Source organism: Abramis brama, assembly GCF_963993115.1.
Source record: "Abramis brama genome assembly, chromosome: 8".
Classification (NCBI taxonomy): domain Eukaryota; kingdom Metazoa; phylum Chordata; class Actinopteri; order Cypriniformes; family Leuciscidae; genus Abramis; species Abramis brama.
In genome coordinates, this window is record NC_139970.1 from 31,633,559 (window position 1) to 31,658,192 (window position 24,634).

A 24,634-nucleotide genomic window follows, 5' to 3' on the forward strand; every position below is an offset into this window, starting at 1 on the left:
TTTAAAACATTTATTTTACAGTTATGACAAACATTCACCGCACATTAATTTGAAAATACCATCAAAATAAGTAAATAAATATCATTTTGCACTTTATTATAAAAAATAAAAGTTGATAATTTTTCGCATCGGCAATGACGGGTAAGTTTGTGCAGAAATAAGTAAATAAAAACAACAAAGATGGAAAGCCAGAAAACTAAAGAGAGAGAGAGAGAGAGAGAGAGAGAGAGAGAGAGAGAGAGAGAGAGAGAGAGAGAGAGAGAGAGGTGGATCTTTCCTGTTACAGACAGCGCTTGGCAAATGCATTCTGACCCCGAATATAAACTAGGAAGGTAATATAAAATCTCTCAAACTGTACAAACGCTATCTACATATTTACACAGCATACAGTCCTATTATGTTTTCAAAACTTTCGTTTCGTCTAATAGTGATGGCCCATGAAACTATTTAGCCCTCTTTAACTGAGGCATGAATTGGCCGGATTTATTTTATTAACTCTATTTCACATTAAACTTGTTCTTTCGTAGCAATCTCAGGATTGAAGGCTAAAAAGAGTAAGGTATACCATTTTCACAAAATTCATACACAGAAATGCACATGGATAACCCTAATATCTCTAAAGTGTTAGAAAACTCTATGTTAGTGGCTTTGATTCATTCTTCTTCGCTTCAGATCTTGTGCTTTCCAAATTGTTGAGTCATGATAAACACGAGATAATACATTTTTTTATATATATATATAAAAGTCTATGGTTCGTTCTCAGAGTTCTGTTATCAAAGTTCAGTACTTTATTTTGAGTCACTGGTCAGTCGTGGCATGCTGACGGTGCTCATACCGGACACATGAGGCGGAGGCACCTGGCACATGCTACACGGACACGGGATCCCGGGACCCCAGTGCTGGAAACCAGCGCCGAGTGGCCCTGAGTTCGATGGTGCCTTGAGGAGTCCGTGATGCGGTCTGACGGCTGAGAGACCCGGGCCGGAGAGAGATGCGGCACTGGAAACTGCTGGTGGTAGCAGAGGATGATGTACCGGGTGAGCGGAATGCGAGACAGCAGCAGGGTGACCCGCTAACGGAGCGGCCGCGTGTGCAAGGGTGCCGCACCCGGACGGGTGGAAACCGGCGTGATGGGCCCCGCTCCCTCCACCGTAGATCTCACTCACGAGCCGTTTCATCTCCTCCAGCGAGTTGCTCAGCATAAGGATGTAGTTGCGTGCGAGCAGCAAGGTGGCTATTTTGGAGAGCTTGCGCACGGATGGCCCGTGGGCGTAGGGCATGACCTCACGGAGCCCGTCCATGGCGATATTGAGGTCGTGCATGCGCTTCCTCTCGCGGCTGTTGATCTTGAGGCGCATACTCTGCAGTTCGTTCTCGGATAGAAGTTTACGGTCCTTTTTGGAGAGCATCTTCAGAGCCATTGCGTCCTCATCGGCGCTGGAGCTGCCATGCAGATCTGCGCCTCTTAACTCCGGAGGAGAATCGCTCTGCGTGGAGGAGACGGCGCCGGAGAAACCCACGGACTTCTTGACTGCGGACAGGAAGAGATCATCGCCTTCAGGAGAAGAAGGTCTACTGGACACTCGGCTCGTGTCGGAGTCCATGATGTTCAGTGCGCTCGCAGCTTCTCACAGATGTCAATATTCCTTTAAAAGAAGGTAATGATTAAAAACAAATACAAAAATACATTTTTACAATGAAATAAATGTAATTAGAAATTAAAAACTAAAATAAAAAAATAAAAAAATATATAATATGGTTTAATGAAATGCAATACAGCAAATTAAGAGTAGCCTATGTTCTAGAAATTCATATAAACTCTCCAACTCCATAAGTTCCCTAAAGTAAAGCTGTTGAAGTTTGTTACACAGTTTGCGAGTTTAGTGGCGAAAAAGCAAACTAGGCCTATAAAAAGATAATTTTGAAAACAGTTAGAGATTATCTAATAGCTAAATCATATAATAGTAGCATGTACAAATTACTCAACTGAATAATTGGAAGGAGAACATCATTTAATCATTTAAATCATGCTAGGCGTTTACTAATTGTAGGCTACATTGTTTTTAATACTTTTTAAAAAGTCATCAAATCATTGCATTTATTTTCTATATATTCAAACTTACCGGTAGCAGGTGCAAGCGCGTGTTGTGTATTGTTAGTGTGTTATTCCAGTTCACTCGTGCACTGTTTGTGTTTGGCACGCCCGAGAGTGACGAGGGGTATTTTATAGTAGGTCCCTCCTCCCCATCACCCGGGGACAAGTCACCGGGACAATGTCAACGCTTTTCCGACAGCCCGTCAAGAACCAATGAGCTCCAGTGGGTGGGAGTCCGAAAATCTGATGTCATTGCAAAAAAAAAAAAAAAAAAAAAAACCCCGAGGCTTCATTAACTGCATTAGACACACTTCGCATATGGTGCATCCTTACAGTCACAGCATCGTTGGGTTTAGATTACACTACAGTGAGTCGGTTGAACAAACTGCAATCTGTACTGAAGCTACTGAGTTAGTTAGTTAGTTAGTTGAGTTAGTTAAATCAGGTGGTGCATGCGTCCACAAGTAGGCTATAGCTGAAAAAATTCAGGGAACTTTGTTTGACAATTTTGTACTGTGTTTAACTGTCCTAACTCTAAATGCACAGCACAATGTTGGGAAATTAAATGGCAATAAAAATAAATAAAATAAACTGCACTCAAGAAATTTATATTTTCACAAATTACACTATAATTAGACTATTTGAAATTAATTGGTATTTAAAATAACTATATATATATATATATATATATATATATATATATATATATATATATATATATATATATATATATATATATATAGTAAGGTAGCCTATATGGTAAATTTGGCTATAGCCTATGTGGTGTGAAGATGGATGCCGATGCAAGTTTTTCTTCGTGATCGTGTGTGTAGCCTATTTCCCGCAGGATTGAGCGCGGCAGTTGCAGACACTGTTTTGCGGTTTGAATGCGCTCATATTGTTTTAACCCGGTGACCCCATGCGGGCGCCTGACAGCTGACTGATTTCAGCCGTTAAACGCATTTAAAACGTTAGGAAACGAGGCGTGCAAAATGTTTTTAACGGTTATGATCTGAAACATTTCAATTAGGCCAATATGTACGAACAAAAGTTTTTGTTTGGGGTAGAAGAGAAGGACATAGACATGTAGCTGGCTACAGCTATAGTAGCCTACTAATGTTTATGAGAAATTTACGTTTCTCTTATAGCCTACTTTGGAAATTAATTGAACATTGAGCCTGCACAAACATACATATTTGGCGCTATGTGTATTTAGATAGATAGATAGATAGATAGATAGATAGATGGATGGATGGATGGATGGATAGATAGATAGATAGATAGATAGATAGATAGATAGATAGATAGATAGATAGATAGATAGATAGATAGATAGATAGATAGATCCTCAAAAGAGTCTGGAAATGTGTTTGTTCATATCTGACTCCACAGGTGCAGATTTAACAGACGCATCAGTGAGTTTAGGAGAGACATCACCAGATCAAGGTCTTTAACATATTTTCACTGAAGCATCTATGAGCTGTTGTTGTTTGGTTGTTTTCCCCGTGCGGACAGTCCCGTCTGTCTGTTTGCTTGTTTACTCTCGTTAAATACGCTTATGCAAATGAGTTGGTTTAAACCGTCGGTGTCGGAGAGAAGTTGTAGCTCAGTTCCTTCATTATGAATTCCGGTAATCTCACTTGTTAAGTGTACCAAAATGGTAATATATGCCGCGACTGTCTGGATTAGAAACGGGGGGACAGAAAGAGCCCTATTGTCGAAGCTGCAGTTTATTCCTCGCGCATATAATTATCTGAAATGTCACCCGGGGAAGAATGCAATGCACACAAATTCACACACACCCACACACGACACACACTGACTGACAACTGTCTTGGGAGCAATTACAGAGAGAGAAAGACAGGGGTTGGTCTGCCCTCGATTCATCCCAACTTTGGTAACTGTAGTCCGCCGAGAATGTTGCCAATTAAGGCTAATTAAGAGCATCCATGACTGACGTCATTACCTCTTGATTTAGATTACATTGAGGCAATGAAAAAGATGTACTCCTTCTTACAGACCTGCTTAAACAAGACTTAATGCATAAACACTGGCCACATTACAGAGTGATTACAAATAAGCAGCCAATGTGAAAGCCTAATGAGCAATGTTCTTAATTGTAAGTTTCTGTGGATCAGTTCATAATGCACATTGTCATTGTTGCAATTGTGATTATTTAATGTAATATGCATACAATTTACACTGATGCAAAGTGATGCTTTATTCCGTTTTGGCATGTCTTTTTCGTATTTATATTGCAAAACATTTCAATTAACCATTTTCCCGAGTTTCCAGACAGCATTTTACAGCTTATTCAAACTTCACAGTTCAGGTGCAGAGAATTAAATCAACTGAAATGATAGAAATACAGAACTGGCTACATTTTATGTCGTTCAGTCGTTTAATTAAAAGCCATTTGTTTAACGCAACACCTTTCCTGCCTCAGAGAAAGAGGGAGAGAGAGAGAAACGTTAGAGACGAGAGCTTTTGCCACCTCAGGGTGAATGAATGTTAGCCTGGCTGTTGAGTGTGGAGGGAGACTGAGTGCTAATTTCCGCCTGTTGGCAAATCCTCTTCTTTTCTCATTACCTTTATGAGATAATGATGTGTTTGCGTGTGCATTCCAATAATGAGGTGGGCAGAAGGTGTGTATATGTGTAAAAACTGTTAACCCCAAGAGCTACATTAGCCAGTGCTGTAACTGCAGTCATACTTAAGTTAATGAATCCAGCTGGAGTTCACTTTCAGCTTTTTTCTGTAAAACCCCAAACTCAACATAAGCACAGTATAGTACTTTACTGTTATGTCACGGCACTTTTTTCATCTTTAACATTTTCTGCTGTTCTGTTAAACAGAGGTTCTTTTTAATCTTCTTTTTGATCCTGTGTCTGTTTGTTTCGCAAAATAAATGAAAATTTATTCCAAAATCTAAAATTTAAAACCACTAGTGAAAATGATTCTATTTTGCATTATTTTTTAATGGATCCTTTTCACATTTCCGGGGTTCTCAGAAGTGGAAGTCGTCATAATTGTGTAAACGTCTATAGCGGTGAATGGAAACTACAACATCTCAATTTGCTCCCAATAGCACAATAATAATAATAATAATAATAATAATATATTACATGATTATGTTTCTATGAGTTTTCAAAATAGAAAAAACAACAAGAAAAAAGACTGTAACGATACCCTCATGTCACAATGCGATACTGAACTCACTATATTATTGCGATACTCCAAGACATGATAAAAGGTTCACAAAAAATGTACTGTTGATTAAAATGCTTAATTTGGTATTACATTGGGGGTGTAACTGAATTGGACTTGGTGCTGGTGACCCAATGCACAGGACAATAGTGACACCAGAATAAAAATATTCATGATTCTGAAGCTGAAAATACAGAATTATTTTAGACAAATATGTCTGCACACTGTGACTGACTAGATATATTTAAAATAATGTAGGCCACTTTTTACTGGTAACATAAGACATTTGGCATTATCAGGACCCACAAATATTCCCCCATAGCATTATTATACATTACATTCAACATTATATATAGTAGTTTAATGTAGTACTGACACTAAAACTCTGAAAACTTGATTTCTTTCTCACACAGTAATTTTTATTTTGGGTGAACTATCCACGATACATATTGTTGCATTTTTGTATTGCAATATATTGTGACACGATATATTGTTACACCCCTAGTTACAGTTTTACAGAAGACTCAAATTTGCTGTCACTCTTTCAGCCGTTGTATTGGAAACATCCACACAGCGGTGTTACCTAGTTTTCTGAAATTATTGTGGTATTGTGTTATAAATGTACATTACATTTTTTAAAAATTAAAATATAAAAAATGTATAGAATTGCAATATAACTGTTGAAACGCATTGTGAAAAGGGTCCATTAAAAAAATCATTAAATTATGTTATCAGCATAGAAAGTGTAATTGAATTGAATAAAAATTGAATTGAAAAACGAACATAAATTTCACAATTTAATAGTATTTTTGTCTTCCTTTTGCAGTCGAACTGCATGAACTCCACATCTTAAAGCTGGTCATGGTAAAGAAGTTGAAATGATCATCGTCACAGATTTGCATAATATTGATAGGTGAAATAGTGCTCAATATTAAATATTTTTTCCCATCATAACTTGCAGTTCAGTTTAATTAACTTCTGCACCCTCATCCATCCTGATTCCTTTCCCTCACCATTCTCACTAAACAGCCTTATTTCTTCCACAATTATTCCAAACAGTTTTGATTCAGTGTAGCATTGCTTTAATATCAGAAGAAAACTTTCACTCTCACCCTCTACATCTCTCTTTCTCTCTCCGTCTGGGTGGCAGTTGGGCTTGTGTTGTGTTGAATGCCAATAGTGAAGAGCAGCATATGTGAGCTAGTCTTAATCCTGCTAATCTTCCCTCCAACTGAAAAAGAAAGAAAAAAGAAAACCTTTTCTCTCAAGTTTCTGAGCCCAAATGGCTTTCTAAAGAAAATCAAAACATGCATCTTCTTTCCTTTCTTTCTTCTCATCCAGACACCTCATATACATAGTGAATATAAGTGTTGATGGCATTTTTAACATATGGACATCACAAATTTCTGGCCACAACATCTCAATAAACAGATCCCCCCACCTCTTCCTCTCCCTGCTTTTCTCCTCTATTACAGGAGTGTAAGTTGTTGGGGTCTACACAAGTCTTTTGTCCCTACAACAGCCATTAGTAGGTAATTAAGTCTTAACATAGCCTCTGCTCCCCTGGCTACTATTACACCCTGCTCAAATGGAACGGCTTACAAGCTCCTTTACACGGCTGGACAAATTGAATGGTGCTCATCAGGCTCTGCCTATTATTCCTGCCACCCCATCTGGCTGCCAGCGGATAAAGGGGGATTTGCAGGCGGTGGTGAGGGGCATGCAGGCCGCTGTGCTCAGGCTGAGAGCAGGAGAAAGACCAGGGGCTTCACTGGAGAAGAGCCCCCCCTCCCTTTTTAAGGTGGCTGCTTCTTTTCAGGAAAAAGCTGTGGGATTTGCTGCAACCAAATGCTACAAATGTTACCACAACCTGCTCCCCTGATCCTGCAAGAGGGAAAGAAAAAAAGGAGGGGTGCGTTCTTGTGTGAAGCAGGGGGATGCTGAGATGGACCCTGAAAATGAGATGATGTCAGTATGGATAATAATCAAGAAAAAACATTTTTGTATCTTATGAAACCTGCACCTAAAGGAAAACACCAAAAAATAATATAAAATTTTTCCCATCATTTACTCACTCTCATAATGAAAAATAAATAAATCATTTTACATTTTTTAATGTCCATAAAATTAAAATGGAAGTGGTCCAGTGTGTTTCGTATGAAGAAAAACGGCATAAACATTTTTCAAAATATATTCTATTGTGCTCCACAGAAGAAAGTCATATAGGTTTGGTATGACATGAAAGTGAGTGATGGCAAAAGTCAATATTTCAAAGATTTAATTGTGCTTTGGAGTTGTACAGCGCCAATGATATTGAAACCTTTTTCATTAAATTATAATTTTTTTTGTGTGTAAAAATGCTAACAGCTTGTTAATTGGTTAACTGTGGGTTACCTTACCATTTATCGGTTAAACATTGTAAATGCTTTAACATCACATGCACAAAATAATGTAAAATTTACGGTAAAAAAACAAAACAAAACAGTAAAAGGACATTCCCAAAGTCCCTGCATGATGTGTGTTTTGTTTTATATTTTCTGTTATTTAGTTTATTGCATTATTTTAGTGCCATGTGTGTTACCCTGATGGTGTTTTGTCTTTTTGTCTAGAATCTCTGATTCAGCACGTGACTTTCCATTTTACCACCTGTATTATTATGATGGTTATCACGGTCATTTCTGGCAACAACAGCTGACGTTTTTTATTTAACAGGATATTTTTAGTGTAGCTACTCGCCTGAACTCAGTCAATCTTAGAAGTAACTAAGAGGTAAAAATAGGAAGGGACCAAAAAGACTGCATATGAAAAATTGAGACACAGAGCTCTCGCTTCCAAAAGTCATTTGAAAGAGAGCATTCCTGTACTATTGGTTCCTGGTCCTTCACTCAAACACATGCACTTACCCTCGTGATGTCTAACGAGGGGTCTGGCAGCTTTATTACGAGCATCCCCTCCCACAGGCAGGCTGAAGCAGTAACAGGTTGGGGTTTTGTTTTCAAAGGAGGAGAGTTGTTGTGGGGAGAGCTGCCCTCTGTGTCACCCTTCTGTTCCCCAAGTGCCTGTGCGCTGTTCTATTGTCTCTGCCCAGATTCTTTAGTAGGTATACATCTCTCCATCCCTCCTCTGCATCCCGAACTTTCACAGCAGCCAGGGGTCGAGATCATCTATGTCAGCCTGACACTGAATGTTCACCAAAAACCTGAGCATCTTCAAAGAATGGGTGGCACTTCCTGTGGATATTCTGCAGAAAGAAAGAAAGGAAAAAAAAATGAAAATCTCCCTTACTTTTTAAAGACTTTATTAATATCTAAGACTTTTCCAGCCTTGGAAATGACCTGTTTAAAATGACCTGATATTTACTATAAATTTGTTCCTGCAACAGCACATTCATGGGTTCAGTTCCCAGGAAAAAGGAGAAAAAAAAGGAGGTAACATCTATATTCAAGTCTAACAACATTTTACAGCACTGAAGCAATATAAATTAAATTAATAATCTATTTCAATCTTTTTAAGTGTTTTTCAAATGTTTTATTTTCACTGTTTTTTATTTTTAAATTGTTTATTTAAATTTTACATTTTCATGATTTAATTGACGCTTTTCAACTACTCACAAACCCTGCAGTTCCCTCACGAACCCTCAGGGGTAAGCAAACCCCTGTTTGGAAAACTTTTCAATACCTGTAGGTTATGCCAACAAAATTAAATGTATGGCTTAGATAAGATAGAAATGGCTCCGTACTGATAAAGTACATATGTTGAATGCATTGTGAAATTAAAATGAAGTAATAAAAACAAGATAAAATACATATAAAAATGGAATAGAATCTATCGGATTATGGAAAACTCACTCTAGTACACTCATTCGAATAGAATATTCTATGAATAAACATTAAGTTCATAAACATCCCCAAATTCCGCTAAAACATAATTCTTTTGGCAGAGCTCAGTGATCATAATAGTGTTTTGATGTGTATGTGCGACTGTGTTTCGCTGCAGATACGAAGGAATGCCGTTGGGTTTTCTCACCCCTCTGGCAGCGTCGCTCATTCAATTCTTTTGCCATTACGTTGTCATCAAGCCATTTGGCTGCTCTGGCCTCATAAGTGCGGCAGAAGAAAAGAGCTAGTTGATTCAATTAAAGCCATACCAATTCAACTCCACTGAGAGCCAGCCAAGAAGGTTCTTTCAAAGAGAAAGGAGAGGGAGAAAGCGAGGAAGGTAGAGGAAAGCCTTTTATTCCCTCTTGTCTCAGATTTGAGTGCAGATATTTAATGTCGTCTAGGTAGTCTAAATGTGTCTTCCATTGTGCATTTAGTAGTAGTGTTTTTTGCTAAAATGGTTTAGCAAATGCATACATGAAGCAAAAATCATGTTTATGCTTGTGGTCCTCATGGTCTGTCTGTGCATGTGTTTGTCGCAGGGGCCAGCAGTGGCCGTTTGTCACTGTGAATAGGCTCAGGGTGGTTCACATCATTGGGGCATTGAAGGTGTCTCCTCCCCTGTTGTAAAACAAGGGTGTGTGTCACACGGGGACATAGGAGGCATTGTGCTCGTCGCAGGGGCTACCGTACCACCCAGAGTGTTCCCTAAATCTAATCCCCCCTAACACCTCCCCACGACCCTGTCCGGCCCACGGCCACAACCCCGTCCTGACCACTACCCGCACAGGAGAGCGGGATGGACTGTGAAGGTATAAGTCAGGGATGGACATTGGGGCTCCGATGCGTACGTTTATAGAAAGAAAGAAAGCGTGAGATGAGATTGAGGCCTATAAGAGGCGAGGGGGCGTGTCTGTGAGTTTCCCCTAACAAGATAGGTCAATGGGATGATTGATGGCTGCAGAAGTGGGAACAAAACAAGGGGAGGTGATAAAAATCAGAAAAGAGGGGAAAGAATGGAGAGGGAACGAGGGTCTTGTATCCGAGTTAGGGACGTCTGTGCGAGTGTGAGAGTGTGTGGGAATATTTACTGCCCCGCAGAAGTGGGCGGCTCTGAGTTGTTGCTAATTAGCGGGGAGGCATCTGAGCTCTGTGTACTGTGGGTGTATGGAAATGGCAAGTATGCAGGGGTAGAAGGAATACGACAGGATATTTGGGCGAAAGAATGGCTATGCTGACCACCTAAGATGACCCCCCCACACACAATCGCATATACATACCTAAAGTTACACACCCCTCACTACTTTCCCCCGCCCTCTACAAATTGATGTAAATGAGCAGTGCTTTTAAAATAAAGGCAAATAATTTATGGGCAACTGTCAGTTTCCTGAGTCAGAAACACACACACACACACACACACACACACAACCAGCAGGGCTCTTAAACTGAAGAGTTCAGGCTTGTGTTTTTAAGAGGGGTCTCTTGTCATCTGAAGTACTCTGAAGAGGATCTGCAAACTATCGCAAGCAAGGACACGGGCAAACAACACATTAGGACATACATTCATCGGTACAGTATGCCCAACACACAAGCTGTTCCTTATTTACTAGCTTTTACTACCTTATTTACTAGAAATTACTAGCTTTTGTTTCTTGGTGCAGTCAACTGGCAACAAAGACTTTGACTTTCAGAGTCAGAACTCTGAAAATCTGACCATTTTTATGTCAAAATAAAGGCCTTCTCTTTTTTTGTATTTTTAAGTAAAAAATAATACAAATATATATATATATATATATATATATATATATATATATATATATATATAAAAAGATTAATAATTATATATAATAATTAATAAAAATATATTAAAAATTAAGATGGACCAATCCCCTTCTTACCTTTTTCCACTCCTAAATCTGAAGTTTCCATGTTTTGTTCTGATGTTCTGAACCTCCTACAAATTTTAAATTGCCCCTTTTTTCTTCCAATTTCCTTTAAAACAATGTTGTTTTTAATGTCATTTTGATCATGTTGGACATCAATAATCTCCCCAAAAAAAATGTTTTTCATTTCGAAAATATCAAACATAAATGACACCATTAATGCCTGGAACAGGAAAGCTGCTGGTCTTTCAAGGGAATGAGCCGTGTCCATAAGACACTTGATCCCAGGTTACTCTTAGAGGCATTGTGCCTGTAATTCAGTAAGTGTGCACTTAGTTACCTTGCATAAATATATCTGATATATATCATGACAAACTTTTTCATACCCTTTACACAAAGATAGATCTGACATAATACCCTGGTACACCCAAAATTATACAACTCTCAGGGCTCTTTTGCAGCAACTTTTCCTTTATTCTCTTCTCTCACCAACCCATCTGCTCTTCTTGGCACATTCAATTACATTTCACCTTGAGAAAGAGAGTGAGAAAAGCATCAGGCTCTAGTGAATTGCAACAATTACGATAAACAAAACCCCCCATTGCTAATGGCTGCACATTACTCCACTGCGGAGAATAACAGATACAAGGGATGGCGATATGGAGGGATGGCGGTTAATATATATCATTAACCGCCATCCCTTGTATCTGTTATTCTGATATATATTCTAATATATATATATATATATATATATATATATATATATAATATTAATTATATTACACATACATGCCCAACGGATTTGGACCTGTTGCTCTAAAACATGCAAACACACCACACAGTCTCTGAAGTGTCAACCCTTAATGTGTATAGATACAAGCTCTAATTGGATTCCTACAGGGGAGTCAATTTTCTTCAAAAGGTGTTCAAGTCAACCCTTATCCAGCAAGTAAAGCACACAAACCCAAAAAATGCCTCTCGTTAGACTTCCCACAACACACACACAGACACAAGGTCAGCACGCATAACAGTTTTCTACCATGTTTTGGATTGGGTTTCAGAGCCAACACCTCACACACTGTCATCAGCGAGTTAACACCCAAGTCTCAGTGGTCACGCTTGCCAGGTTGAGTGTTTAACTGACAGGTGGGAATGAGGGAATTGTATATATGTGTGTGTGTGTGTGTGTGTTTAGCAAGCAATCTGTAATGAGGGGGCAGTGTGTGTTTAGGCCTGTAATGAGGTGTGAGAGAGAAGCGAAGACCTTAATAGGCAGCAATTACTGAGTGTGTTGTCATTGAGCGAGTCTATTTGTGTTTCGGTATATATATATGTGTGTGTGTGTGTGTGTGTGTGTGTGTGTGTGCATGCCCATGTTGCAAAGGTTACTTTGACACCTACTCTCTAGCAATTCCAGTAGAGAACATTTGACTGACAGCATTTCAAAGAGACAGATCCTATTTCAAAACTAACTGTTGCGTGCATGGTCATGTGGGCATTAAAGAGTATATATAATATGATCCATTTTGTCTGTCTTTATGACTATATATTTATATATATATATATATATATATATATATATATATATTTTTTTTTTTTTATATTATATAAAAATACTATATTTAAATATTATTATAATAAAATAAATTATTCATATTTATATATATATATATATATGATGTTGTACCATTTACACTTTGTCACAGCTGGTCATGCACGAGTCGGGATATATAAATGTATGTTGTGCTTATTGGGACACAGGTTCCAATCCAGCTTGCATCTTTTCCTGATCGCACTTCCTATCTCTTTCCCCACTTTAATGTCTGTCTTTTTAATTAAAGACAAAAAGGCCACAGACAAAGAAAAAAAAAACATGAAGTAAAGTTACACACTACGTCATCTCTCTCCGATGCTCTTTGACTTTTGGGTGACCTGGTGACGACCTCCCAGGGACACGCTGGTTTTGGGATAGTCCCCAGGCTGACCTCATCAATTAAGATGACGATGAGTTCAACAGCAGCAAGCCACCCCATCGCCATCTTTCTCCCACTCTTGCTCACCCTGTACATCCTTTGTCTCCATTAGTTTCCATCTCTCTGTGTGCATTCCTTCATTAGACACATCTCTCGTGATCTCGGTCCCTGTTGTCCCTTCTTTGACATTGTCTCACCCTTTCACCTCAGTTGAACTTCATTTGCCCTCCATTACAGTAGTTCCTCTGTTACATTCCTTCCGTAATTTTTTCAAAAACAAAATGATAACCATTTCTCTCCATGTCCGAGTGATTTGTGGAGGCACAGTCGGGTTCAAAAGTCCACATTGAAAATATGATTTAAAAAAATCTAATTTTAACCAGGAGATAAACAAAATCAGGTAAATATAGAAATATTATGAATATTTAAGACGCTATTTCTAGGTCACTAATCAAATAAATACATTTCTGATCTGACCACGTAAACTTTTTACAAAAGGTCATAATGTTCTTGCTTCCATTTAAGCACAAGATCCTCTTTGGATCATTCTCAAATCATGCAGGAGAACATGATCATAATATTTTGAAATTACTTTCTTTAAGGCAAACTTTTCACTTAAAGTATTACACTTTAACGAAACATAACGTGGAAAAAAATAGAAGCATTTTCATAAGTGGACTTTGAGCCTCTTTGCATTTGGGGGTGCTGGTATCCAATGAAACAGGGCCTGTCTAATTCAGAGACACAGTAAAGTATAAGACATCTCAGCATGTTTGAGCATGTGTATGCAGGACACAGAGAAAAAGAAGAAAGAAAAGCGAGAGAGAGAGAACATAGCTCTGATCTCTGATGAATATGTAAATCCTGATAGCGGCTTGCTCTCCAGGGGACCCCCTTCACCCCTGCTTTCCCACCCCACACAAGAGACGAGGGACCGGGCCGCACTGAAGCTTAGCGGCCCGAGATCTTCACTCCCCGGATGATAATCCCACTGTCCAAAGGCACGGATAACGAGAAGAGGACCATAATCCTATTGTCCCTCTGTGTCACATATGTCGCTTAACACACTGTCTCTCCATCACAAGACTTCATCCAGAGCTGCAACAGATTGGTCCCCTCCAAAAAAGTGCTTGTTTTTCTTACTGTCCCTCCCTCTTCCTCTAAACATTTTTCACACATAACCCGCACACACCAAGACCTTTCAGAAAAACCACACAACACGGCATCATCTTCACAAACTCCTCAGGCTGGGTTTGTATCAATATCGCATCTCCATATTGCTGTGTGGGTGGCATGCGGTGGGGTGTGTGTGAGAATATATGCATGTGTGTGTGTGTGTGTGGACGTCTCAAGTTAAGATGCACCCCTCGTCTCGCCCGCCTACCTCAGCCCTACGGCGCTTTGTGTCAGAGAGGACCTGTTGGTATCCGCCTTTGTCATTGAGTGTGTATGTCCATGGGCATATGGTTGATCCACCTCCAATAGGTTCATGTAGGCAGAAAACAGCCATTCATACGCCTATTCAGTCAAGCTGCTAGAGACACAGATTACTATGTCATAACACAGAGGGAGGGAGAGAGGGAGGGGTTTGGAGTGATAGCGAGAGAGAAGAGCGAGAGAAAGAGAGATTACTTCATAAACTTACTCTGATCTCTATGTGTGTGGCGCTGCTCTAGCGATTGAAAAGATAGAGCCATTGTCGTTCTTTCAGGCCTCGACTTCAAACACCTAAATTTGTTGCACCAACTACGCCGAACTTGAGAGATGCAGTGTTTGAATGCAAGTCTGTTTTTTTTCTGTTGAATCAAACTCCTTAAAGGGATAGTTCACCCAAAAATGAAAATTCTGTCATTATTTACTCACCCTCAAGTTGTTCCAAACATGTATGAATTTAATTGTTATGTGGAACATAAAAGAATGTTTGTAACCAAACAGCTGAGGGCACCATTGACTTCCATTGTATTTATTTCCATACTACTGTATGTAAGTCGTTGGGGCCCATCAACAGTTTGGTTACTGACATTCTTCAAAATATCTTCCTTTGTGTTCAGTAGAAGAAATAAATTCATACAGGTTTGGAACAACTTGAGGGTGAGTAAATGACGACAGAATTTAACATTTTTGTGTGTACTATCCTTTTAAGGCCTGATGGATTTGCACAAAAACGCTGAAGTGCCGCTAGTGAACGCCATTAGCATCTTGTTTAATATCTATATTCTAAACTCTAATATGGCAGATTTGTTTTCCAAATTTGGGGAGCAAAGATGGCAAATATGTGTGAGATTGAGATATCCAGTCATGAAACCTAGCATTATAATGCAGCCTTCATGTGATATCGGAATATTTTTTGGAGTTTATCGAGTTCAAGAGTTTTGTTGTCAGAAACAGTAGGAAATATGTAGGATGACAGGTTCATTCTTGATTATTTCTTGGGGAAATCTTATTAAGCCAAAATGTACGGCTGATATTGAGGCAATATCCAATTAATTTTTAATAAAATGTTCCATTCATTGGTAACCATATAAACATGACCTGAGATATTGTATACATTCACTGCAACTAGATACGATTCTGACGATTAAGGAATTTTAGTCAAATCATTTTTGCTATTTTTGCTGTATAAAATCAAGTGGTTATGTCTATACATACAGTGCTGTGCATACGTTTAGACACCCATGCTAAAGTTGACTAAAAAGAGGAATTAAAAAATCATCTTTTGGAAATTTAAGTTAATGCCTTAATTAAAAAAATTAGGAAAAATCCAACCTTTAAGGACACAAATTTTCTTTGTGAATGAATAATGTATCGTAAATAAATAAATGTTCTTCCTTAAAATACAGGGTGCATAAGTTTGGACACCCCTATGTTAAATTCCCATAGAGGCAGGCAGATTTTTATTTTTAAAGGCCAGTTACTTAATGGATCCAGGATACTATGTATCCTGATAAAGTTCCCTTGGCCTTTGGAATTAAAATAGCCCCACTTCATCACATAGCCTTCACCATACCTAGAGATTGGCATTGAGTACTTTCCATAAGATCATCTTTCAATGCAAATCAAAGCAGCTATTAGGCTAACTGAAATAAAATCATGCCAATCTCTAGGTATGGTGAAGGCTATGTGATGATGTGGGGCTATTTTAATTCCAAAGGCCAAGGGAACTTTATCAGGATGCATAGTGTCCTGGATCCATGAAGTAACTGGCCTTTAAAAATAAAAATCTGCCTGCCTCTATAGGGGTGTCCAGACTTATGCACCCTGTATTTTAAGGAAGAACATTTATTTATTTACGATACATTATTCATTCACAAAGAAAAATTGGTGTCCTTAAAGGTTGGATTTTTCCTAATTTTTTTAATTAAGGCATTAAGTTCAATTTCCAAAAGATGATTTTTTATTCCTCTTTTTAGTCAACTTTAGCATGGGTGTCTAAACTTATGCATAGCACTGTAAATACATCTATACAAAAAACAATAAATTAAAGTCCAATCTTGTTTGATCCCCAACATTCTTCAAAATATCTTCTTATACAAAAACCTATTGTAACTGTATGTAAACGTACTGACTTTGGTGGATTCTTGTGGTGCTATTGAAACATTGCTCTGCATCCTGATCAGCCTAACACAGCATCCCTGTGGAATCTGTATTACAACCATTGGCAGTCAGGGAAAGTTTTTCGGGAAACCTGTTTGAAAACAGGTTCCATTACTTTCGCATTTCAGTTTGCTGCTGTTAGAGGCATGACATGAAAAGTTTCTGATTACTGCACGAATATCCTTCAAGTGTCCAGTTTCTCTAATTCAGTGTTTACGTAAAGTTCACTTTCCTGACCTCTGCACTGTCTACTTGTCTCACCGGCTTGTTTGTCTCTCCCTCACGGCTCAGTACTGTCAGGGTTATTCTCTGCATGTCCATACTCGATCACCTTTTCTGCCCTCCTAGGACAGAAAGCCTCTCCTTCTGACAGTAATGGCCATCACTGTCTCACTTCCTCTCATTCTGATGACCTCTCGTTCTCAGGCCCCAATCACTTGTTCGCCAACAGTGTCAACACTGTCATTAAAGGCACATTGTCCTTATTAATTAATGAGTGCTGTTGTTTTTTTTCCCCCTCTCCCTCTCTACATACTTATTCGGATTAACATATTCATGAGTCGGCCAGCTTTGCAGCAGCTTGCTCGCGAATGGGGCGGCTCTGTTTAGCCCCTGTGTTTTTGTCTTTCTCCATACCTAACCTCGTTTGCTGGGCAGATCCCTGAACCATTAAAGCTCATGATCCCTTTATGCCAGCGAGACTCAGACAGGAGGGTCGGGTTATGAACCCAAACGCTGCTGTTTCACGCACCAGTAAACACACCCTGGATAATAAGGCTCAAATGCTAAGTGTTACAAACTGATTAAAATGTCTGTGTTACAACTTTATCTAGCCACAATAAACAATGCTCCTCCACGAGAAACTGCGGCAGCTTTTGATATTGTCCCAGAACTGCCCAAATGTTCCCAGCCCTGGTTATTTTGCAGGGTGATCACACGAAGAAATGTTTATTTGATTATCGTATGCAGGAACATAAAGCGTCATTAACAATTAAAAAGGAATGTTCAAAATGATTACTACAAATATGAACTAATTCTTCACTGCAAACTTAACCTAAAAATCCCTGATGCTTAATTTGCAGTTTAATCTTTGTATGCAAGGATACGCAATATATTCAGGACCATATCAGTTATCAGTCAATATCAACGTTTTTCTATTTATTTGTCAGTATTGGCTAAATGCTTATTTGCTCTCTAAATCACATTTGTCATCATCTAATGTTCACTTAAAGTTAATCTTTAAAAACTCTAATCATTTTATAACAGTGTAAATGAAATCTCAAAATTAATATCCATTTTTCATACTGTACATTATATAGCTGTGATGCCTCATTCACTTGTAGCTTTTCAAATGTTTGATTTTTTTAGTGTTTTATTTTGAATGAACAGTATTAAGACAAACAGGGCCATAGCTGGACCTTAAAAATGTGTTCCATTTGGAATTGTGGGGCCCCTTTTGCCCTGCTAGCGACGGCCCTGAAGACAAATTAGTATAGAATAAGCCAATAATTAGCGGCTTACAACGTTGGTGAATCCCTAATTTGATTTATATACAACAGTCAATAATCTCAGACAAAAGTTTACAGTTGTAACATGATAAATAAGAAAGTATTAGCAATTAACATGTACATTAATATTGCGGATACACAAGATATTAGTGACCACATCTGTCCACATCGTCCAATAATGTTTTCTTTCGGTTATTAGACAGATCTTGGGATATGATAAGATCAGGGCTTATTTATTTATTTATTTTCTTCCAATTCAAACATATTCTTCTGTTAAAGGTACTAAATCATTTTTTTTCTACTATACATTTAACAGTTTATTTTTCATTTAAATTCCATATCAAAGCTTTCATTTTAAATTAGCCATGATGTCAGAATGTATTAAATAAATAAAATAGTTAAGTAAATAAACAAATAAAAATCTATGTCAGTGTATATACGTAGAAAACATAACAAAAGGTGAGAATGTAGTGAAATTATTGAAAAAAATGGGAAGGTTTGTGTGCAAGTGATTTCCATTTTTTCCACTTCCTTTTAATTTCCTGAGGAGTGAAAGCAAGAACCCCTCTTATTAGCCATTATTGGTTGTGTCCACCACAAAGCCCTGCTAACTGCTAAACATTTACCTTACACACACACACACCGAGACACAGACTGAATCTGTCTCTCCCTTCAACTCACTGCCCCTGCTTACACATTCACTCACATGCACATACACACACACTAAAACAGTCTCTATCTCCAACTCTTCACCACACACACACACACTGACACACCAATTTGTAGCCTGCACAGTCACATTGTTTGTTGAGGCTTGCAGTGCAGGTCGCTTCGTTAGCTTGGCCTTTAACGAGCTGCTTAATTGAGCTGTCTAGCGGGCCACCTGTCGCCCTGCACCTCATTAGCATACTAATGCTCCTACATTGTGCTGCAGTGACAGCCAGAGAGAGAGAGAATTGAGGGATAAAGTGGCCGGAATGGAGACAGAAATGTTATGATTAACTAATTTTTTACAATTACTAAAAAAGGATATATTTAGGTTTGTTAATCTGACAAAATTATGCATATTATCATACTAGAATTAAAATCATAATGGCTTTCCTAGATACGATTTTATTATATTTACCTGTTCCATGTCTTGCAAAATATTACAATTTAAATGTAAAGAATGACAATGACATGACATTTCAAAGCCTGAAGGTGTTACCAAAAAAAATAAAGATTTATAAGTAAGACGTACTGTTTGCAACCAAATGTGCTGTGTTGAGCAAATTATACGGCTTTTAAAAGCCAAAATTAATTTGATCACTGAGCTGGATGCAATTGGGCAATGCTAGTGCAATGATCGTGGAAAGGATTAATAGGCTTTTTCACCTTTGTACTGGCTGCACACAGTTGCTCAAGTGCCTGCTTTCATTCAATTCATGACATGCAGCTGCAGCACCAAAGATCTACCTGAGAGAGAGAGAGAGAGAGAGAGAGAGAGAGAGAGAGAGAGAGAGAGAGAGAGAGAGAGAGAGAGAGAGAGAGAGAGAGAGAGAGAGAGAGAGAGAGAGAGAGAGAGAGAGAGAGAGAGAGAGAGAGAGAGAGAAAAAAAAGTGTTTTTGTCAATGGTTAAATGGCTTGACAGGTATTGTTGTGTGTGATTGGAGCATTCAGTACAGCCTTGGCCTAAATTTGCCTCTAAACACACTATAAACTGGAGAGGCCTTTAGACCTCACACAGGACACACATGGACATGTGATTCACACACTTGTTCTGCCAAACACAAACTAAACTTTTGAAGACAAGCTCCACACTTGCAGACACTTTTTAGCCCTGACCCTCGGAGGCCGAGTCCCCACCAGATGGAGAGCCGTCCACCTCAACCATTGATGACCATGAACTTTAACCTGGAACAGGCTGACCACTTGCACTGACCGTCTGACAGATACCCACACAAAATACAAAATCGCACACAGTTCGTACTAATGTATATCCTGGCTATTCCTCTGGCAAGAGGGAAAATTTCAGTGGTGAGGGTCTGCCAACGGTTCATTAGATAAAGGATTCTTGCTCCCACTTAACATCCCAGAGAGACACTTTAGAAAGGCAAGACAAACATGATGACACTTACCAAATCTGTTTGAAAGACCAAAAAGACTTCCTGTTTGCAGAGGAAGCAAGTTAAAAAGCTAAAAGTCCAAAAGTATATTTGCATGTGAGCTTGTGTATTTGATGTGCACTAATGTGACAGCAGAAAGCTGGCACGGGGAAACCAGCTCACAAAAGATGAGAGGCACCACACTGGGCGACCTGCTCTGCTCTTTTTCAGTCCCAGAGAAAAGTGCAAGATACTTTACCTTACTGCGAGAGGACAGAGGCACAGATGCCTGATCATGTAAAATACCATTTATTTAATAATAATAATAATAATAATAATAACAACAACAAATAATTTAGTAATAAGTAATAAAAGATATCTATATAATTTAAATATCAAATTGTAATTGATAATTAATTATAATTAATACTTTATTAAACTGTAGCCAAAACCAAAAATAACAACATTTATTTTGTGATTTTATAAAAATTATTTTAATTATTAAAATTGTAATTTTCTAATTCAGCTTTCATAATTTAAGTTAATAGGTTGTTTAGTGGACCTGTTAACTTTTTCTTTAAATCAGTTTTCAGTAACAATACTTTTGTCAAGATTCAAAATAAGTGTCAGCTGATCACATTATTCATTGCTGAGCAAGACTGATCTTTAAAAATAATAATAATAATCGGCCTGGCCGTTGTTAACAACCTTTTTATTATACATGCACACCATTGAGAAAGAGGGCAGAAAAAGGCAATGGCCATAGAAAAGAGGTAAGAAAAGAAATTGAAAGGTGTGTGTGTGGGGGGGTGATGATCTGAAAAGGTGGCTGTGGAAATTTAGGGGGGACAAAGTCACATTCATGCCGTACACGCATTCAGTTCTGCCGGTAAATACTGGGTCTGGACAAACCACCATATGCTAATCACCATAGCGTTTTCACGTCAAAATCAGCATCCCTGTCCCTCTTGCTCCCAAACTCATTCTTCCTGCCCATTCTTTCCTCTCCCCCCTGTTAATTACCGTATGTCTTTCGCTTTGATAGAGAGTCTCTTGCACGAATTAGTACAATATTGCAGTCCCCTTTAAAGCCCAACCCCCCCAGGCTCCCCCTTCTTCCCCCCAGTCTTGCTGGATTGGGCAACCTTGTGCACGTATTGGTACCGGGTTTTTCAGTAGAACACTTGTCAGTGGCATGCATATGGAAATGTGAGTCTCCATTTTAGCTGCTAACTCCGCATCCCCTCTAAGGCCCCTTGCTGTGTGCCCCCCACTATCACAACTAGGGGATGCTGGGACCTCATGCTGGGGGCAACAAGGCGTTGTACTATTGAGGGATGGACAGGGGTCAGTGGAGGGGTACACTAACAGACAGGACACGCTTCTCTGGTCAAACACCAGCCCACCCCTATATTCTGAGCTGGAAAGGTTCGGCCTGACATTGACCAGCTGTCATATTTATAAAGCGGTTCTGGTTAATGTATGGAGTAGAATTGTGGGTTAATATCTGAAATAAGAACAATAATATGTATTACTTAAGAACAGACATATACAATATATGTAATGATTTATCATTAAATGACCATTTTAATAATCATAATCCTTACATTTTTACAAACAACTCTTTCATGGATCAAACAATTATTTCATACAAATGTGTTGTGTTGATCATGTTGTGATATTTTATGCAAGTGCCATAAAACCAAACAATTATCCTCCTTGCATCTTAAAGTGAGAAAAAAAACCTTAAAAACAACTTTTAAATGGAGTAGGACAGGGGAATATGATGTCATGAGAAAAAAATCCCTTTCATTGTATGGACTAGTACGACCTCACTGTAGTAAAAAAGCCTCTCAAGGACATAAGCCAATCAGAATAAGAATAAAAGAGAACACAGAACCTAATCCGCAGCCCGCTATCAAACAGGCCTCTTCTGCACAAGTGTGAGCGGTTGAGAAATGCTCTCTCCGGGCGTACGTGTGTGAAAGCGAAAGGTGTTTGTGGGAGAAAGCGAAATGACAAGTGTGGGTGTGTGTGTGTGTTAAAGAGAGTGTGTGAGACTGGCAAGCTCTTGACCTGCGGCTGTATGCTGCTAATCCTCTGATCAGGATGCCAGGAGGACTGCGGGGCCTCAGGCCGGCCCCTGATAGACTGTCCCGCTCACAATAATACACTGAGACCTCAGCCCATTTACATCCCACAGGCTGTCAGAACCGCTCACACGGTCCACACATTTGATCTCAATAGAGATGGAGCCCAAATAACTACAGAAGCAAAGTAACTTGTTTCTGTATTATTCCACATAATTGTGTAGTGAAAGAAGTGTGTTTACACTAAACAATGCAACTACACGTAGCATACTATGAGTACTCGGATGACGTCCAACTGAAATGCCAAAAAAATACAAAATATTCAAGTTGCAGACGTGACCACAACCCAAATTTTACAAATGTGAGCTGAATGCTTTAGATCACACCACATGTGATTTATGCTTAAATATTCAAACTAGTGTTAAAACAAACAGCAACACAAACACACGCATATGAAAGAAAAAAAAATTCCCTCAACTAAAATCAAGTAAATTAGTTCCATGTAGTACAAAAACATTATTTGAGATGATTACTACCCTACTACAGCTTAAGAATGGCAGGAAAGGTAGAATTAGTTATGATTTAGGGAAAAAAATTGCAGAGAATAAAAGCAAGAAAAAGTAAAGGTAATTTTTTTTTATGCTTTAGACCAGTTTGAACCCTCTAAAATTCAAGGATGATCTGCTTGAATGCAGATACTGGCAAAAAATTGTAAAACTGGTTGTCCTTACTAAACAGCACAGCCATGAGTAACCTAAAAACCAACATGAAACAGCTAAAAACATGATCATTTATACGCAGGTCAAGAAAACGTTTTAGCAAGTCAAGGCCATTTTTTGACAGTCAAAATACGAAAAAGGTGTGCAAAAAACAAAAGTAAGGTCTGCAGACTGATATGACTGCTCCAGAAAAGTATTTTTCAACGTTTCGACCATCTTTTTTCGACCAATTTTTGACAGTCAGCATAAAGAAACCTGTTGTCCAAGAGCGTAGAGAAAGCACCAAGCGAGTGTGTGTTTCTGAGTAGAAGGGGGTGGGGGTGAGGAATCTCAGACTGCCAGGCAAATACTTACCATTTGTCTGTGTAAGAGCGTCTGCAGGCCCCCAAATCCCCACGTTTTGTACGAACAAATTGGCAGAACGTGGGGTCTTGTTTGCCCAGCCTCTTTGGGCGGCTGTGGGAAGTGGGTAGGGCTGATGAGAAGTGGGTGGGAGAAATCCCCATCAAAGAGTGCCGTGCCTGGGAACAGAAGAACTACATGCCCTGGTCTGAGAACTGGCCTCCATCAGAAAGAGTGAAGTCTAAAGTAACCAGTGGGGAGACTCATCTGCCTGACCTGACCTAAATACAACTGAAAAGAGCGAAACCAATCAAGAATTTGACACTATCAAGTATGTTTCCACAAAAAATATTAAGCAGCGCAACAGTTTCCAACACAGATAATAAGAAATGTTTCTAGAGTTCTAAATCAGTTAACAAATATAAGCAGTTATAATAGGATTGTGTTTGTGTTCACAGCCTTTAAACTCATACCTCAATAAGATGCGGGTGGGTGCTCAGGAAATGAGTGTGTGGACGGACCGCAGGTCTCTTTGAGGTGCGTGTAGCCTTGCGTGATGCCATATGATGATCAGTGCCTCTAGCTAGACGTGTGACTAATCCTGTTAGTCTAAACACACCCGTTTCCTTTTATCTCACTGTCTTTCTGCCTCTCTTCAGTTTCCAGGACACACTTCTCCCTTCACCACCTGATTTCCTAACCATAGACAATCACTTTAGAAATTAGCCATGAACATTTGAACATCTGTATGTCAGACGGAGCAAATGTATTAAATGTTATTATAATATTCGGTTTCTTCTCTTTAGGATAGGAGAGAATGGGTTAAGCTATGACACTTTTTACATCAGACTCTAGGCAAAGAGAAATAAGATTATTACAGATTGCCTGCTATTAAATTACATTAAGCACCAAAAAAAAAAGAAAAATCAATGAACAAGAAATGTTCAAAAAAATTAAAAAACCTTACCGATCCCAAACTTGTGGTAGTGTACATTCACATTCGAACTGCAATTCTGCATCCTGTTTGTTAACTCAATTCAAATTCAGAATTGAAGTGTAATTTAAAAGGCATTCTCAACTTCATTCTGAATGGCACACAACACTGTCATTCAGTTAAAGGGGACTGTCAACTATTAAAGAAAATATTTTGAGTTTGAAATAACTTGATTTTCAGTTAGCACATTACTGCATTACATTAAGTGCTGACTAAATGAATAGACACTGTCATTTTATATATTTTGTTAAGAAAATTATTTTATTT

The 24,634-nt window shown here is 38.7% G+C and overlaps 1 protein-coding gene across 4 annotated transcripts; it reads right to left on the reverse strand.

Moving 5' to 3' along the window:
• olig2 (oligodendrocyte lineage transcription factor 2) lies at window positions 1-24,498 on the reverse strand. 4 transcript variants are annotated; one of them, XM_084122974.1, is made up of 8 exons: window positions 23,847-24,498; window positions 23,386-23,664; window positions 19,513-19,593; window positions 8,206-8,543; window positions 6,905-7,186; window positions 6,415-6,533; window positions 2,124-2,338; window positions 1-1,646 (listed from the first exon to the last, which is right to left on the reverse strand). In XM_084122974.1, the coding sequence occupies exon 8, from the start codon at window positions 1,602-1,604 to the stop codon at window positions 789-791; it is 816 nt and encodes a 271-aa protein (XP_083979100.1). In that variant the 5' UTR covers window positions 1,605-1,646; window positions 2,124-2,338; window positions 6,415-6,533; window positions 6,905-7,186; window positions 8,206-8,543; window positions 19,513-19,593; window positions 23,386-23,664; window positions 23,847-24,498; the 3' UTR covers window positions 1-788. The 4 variants fall into 4 exon arrangements, with proteins under 4 accessions (XP_083979100.1, XP_083979102.1, XP_083979099.1 ...); XM_084122976.1 differs by lacking the exon at window positions 2,124-2,338; XM_084122973.1 differs by lacking the exons at window positions 6,905-7,186; window positions 8,206-8,543; window positions 19,513-19,593; window positions 23,386-23,664; window positions 23,847-24,498 and having other exon boundaries at window positions 6,415-6,688.
• Window positions 24,499-24,634: the final 136 nt, after the last annotated feature.

Excerpts from the sequence above, each read along its gene's own strand:
- olig2 (XM_084122976.1), bottom strand. The coding sequence starts at position 1,604 with ATGGACTCCGACACGAGCCGAGTGTCCAGTAGACCTTCTTCTCCTGAA.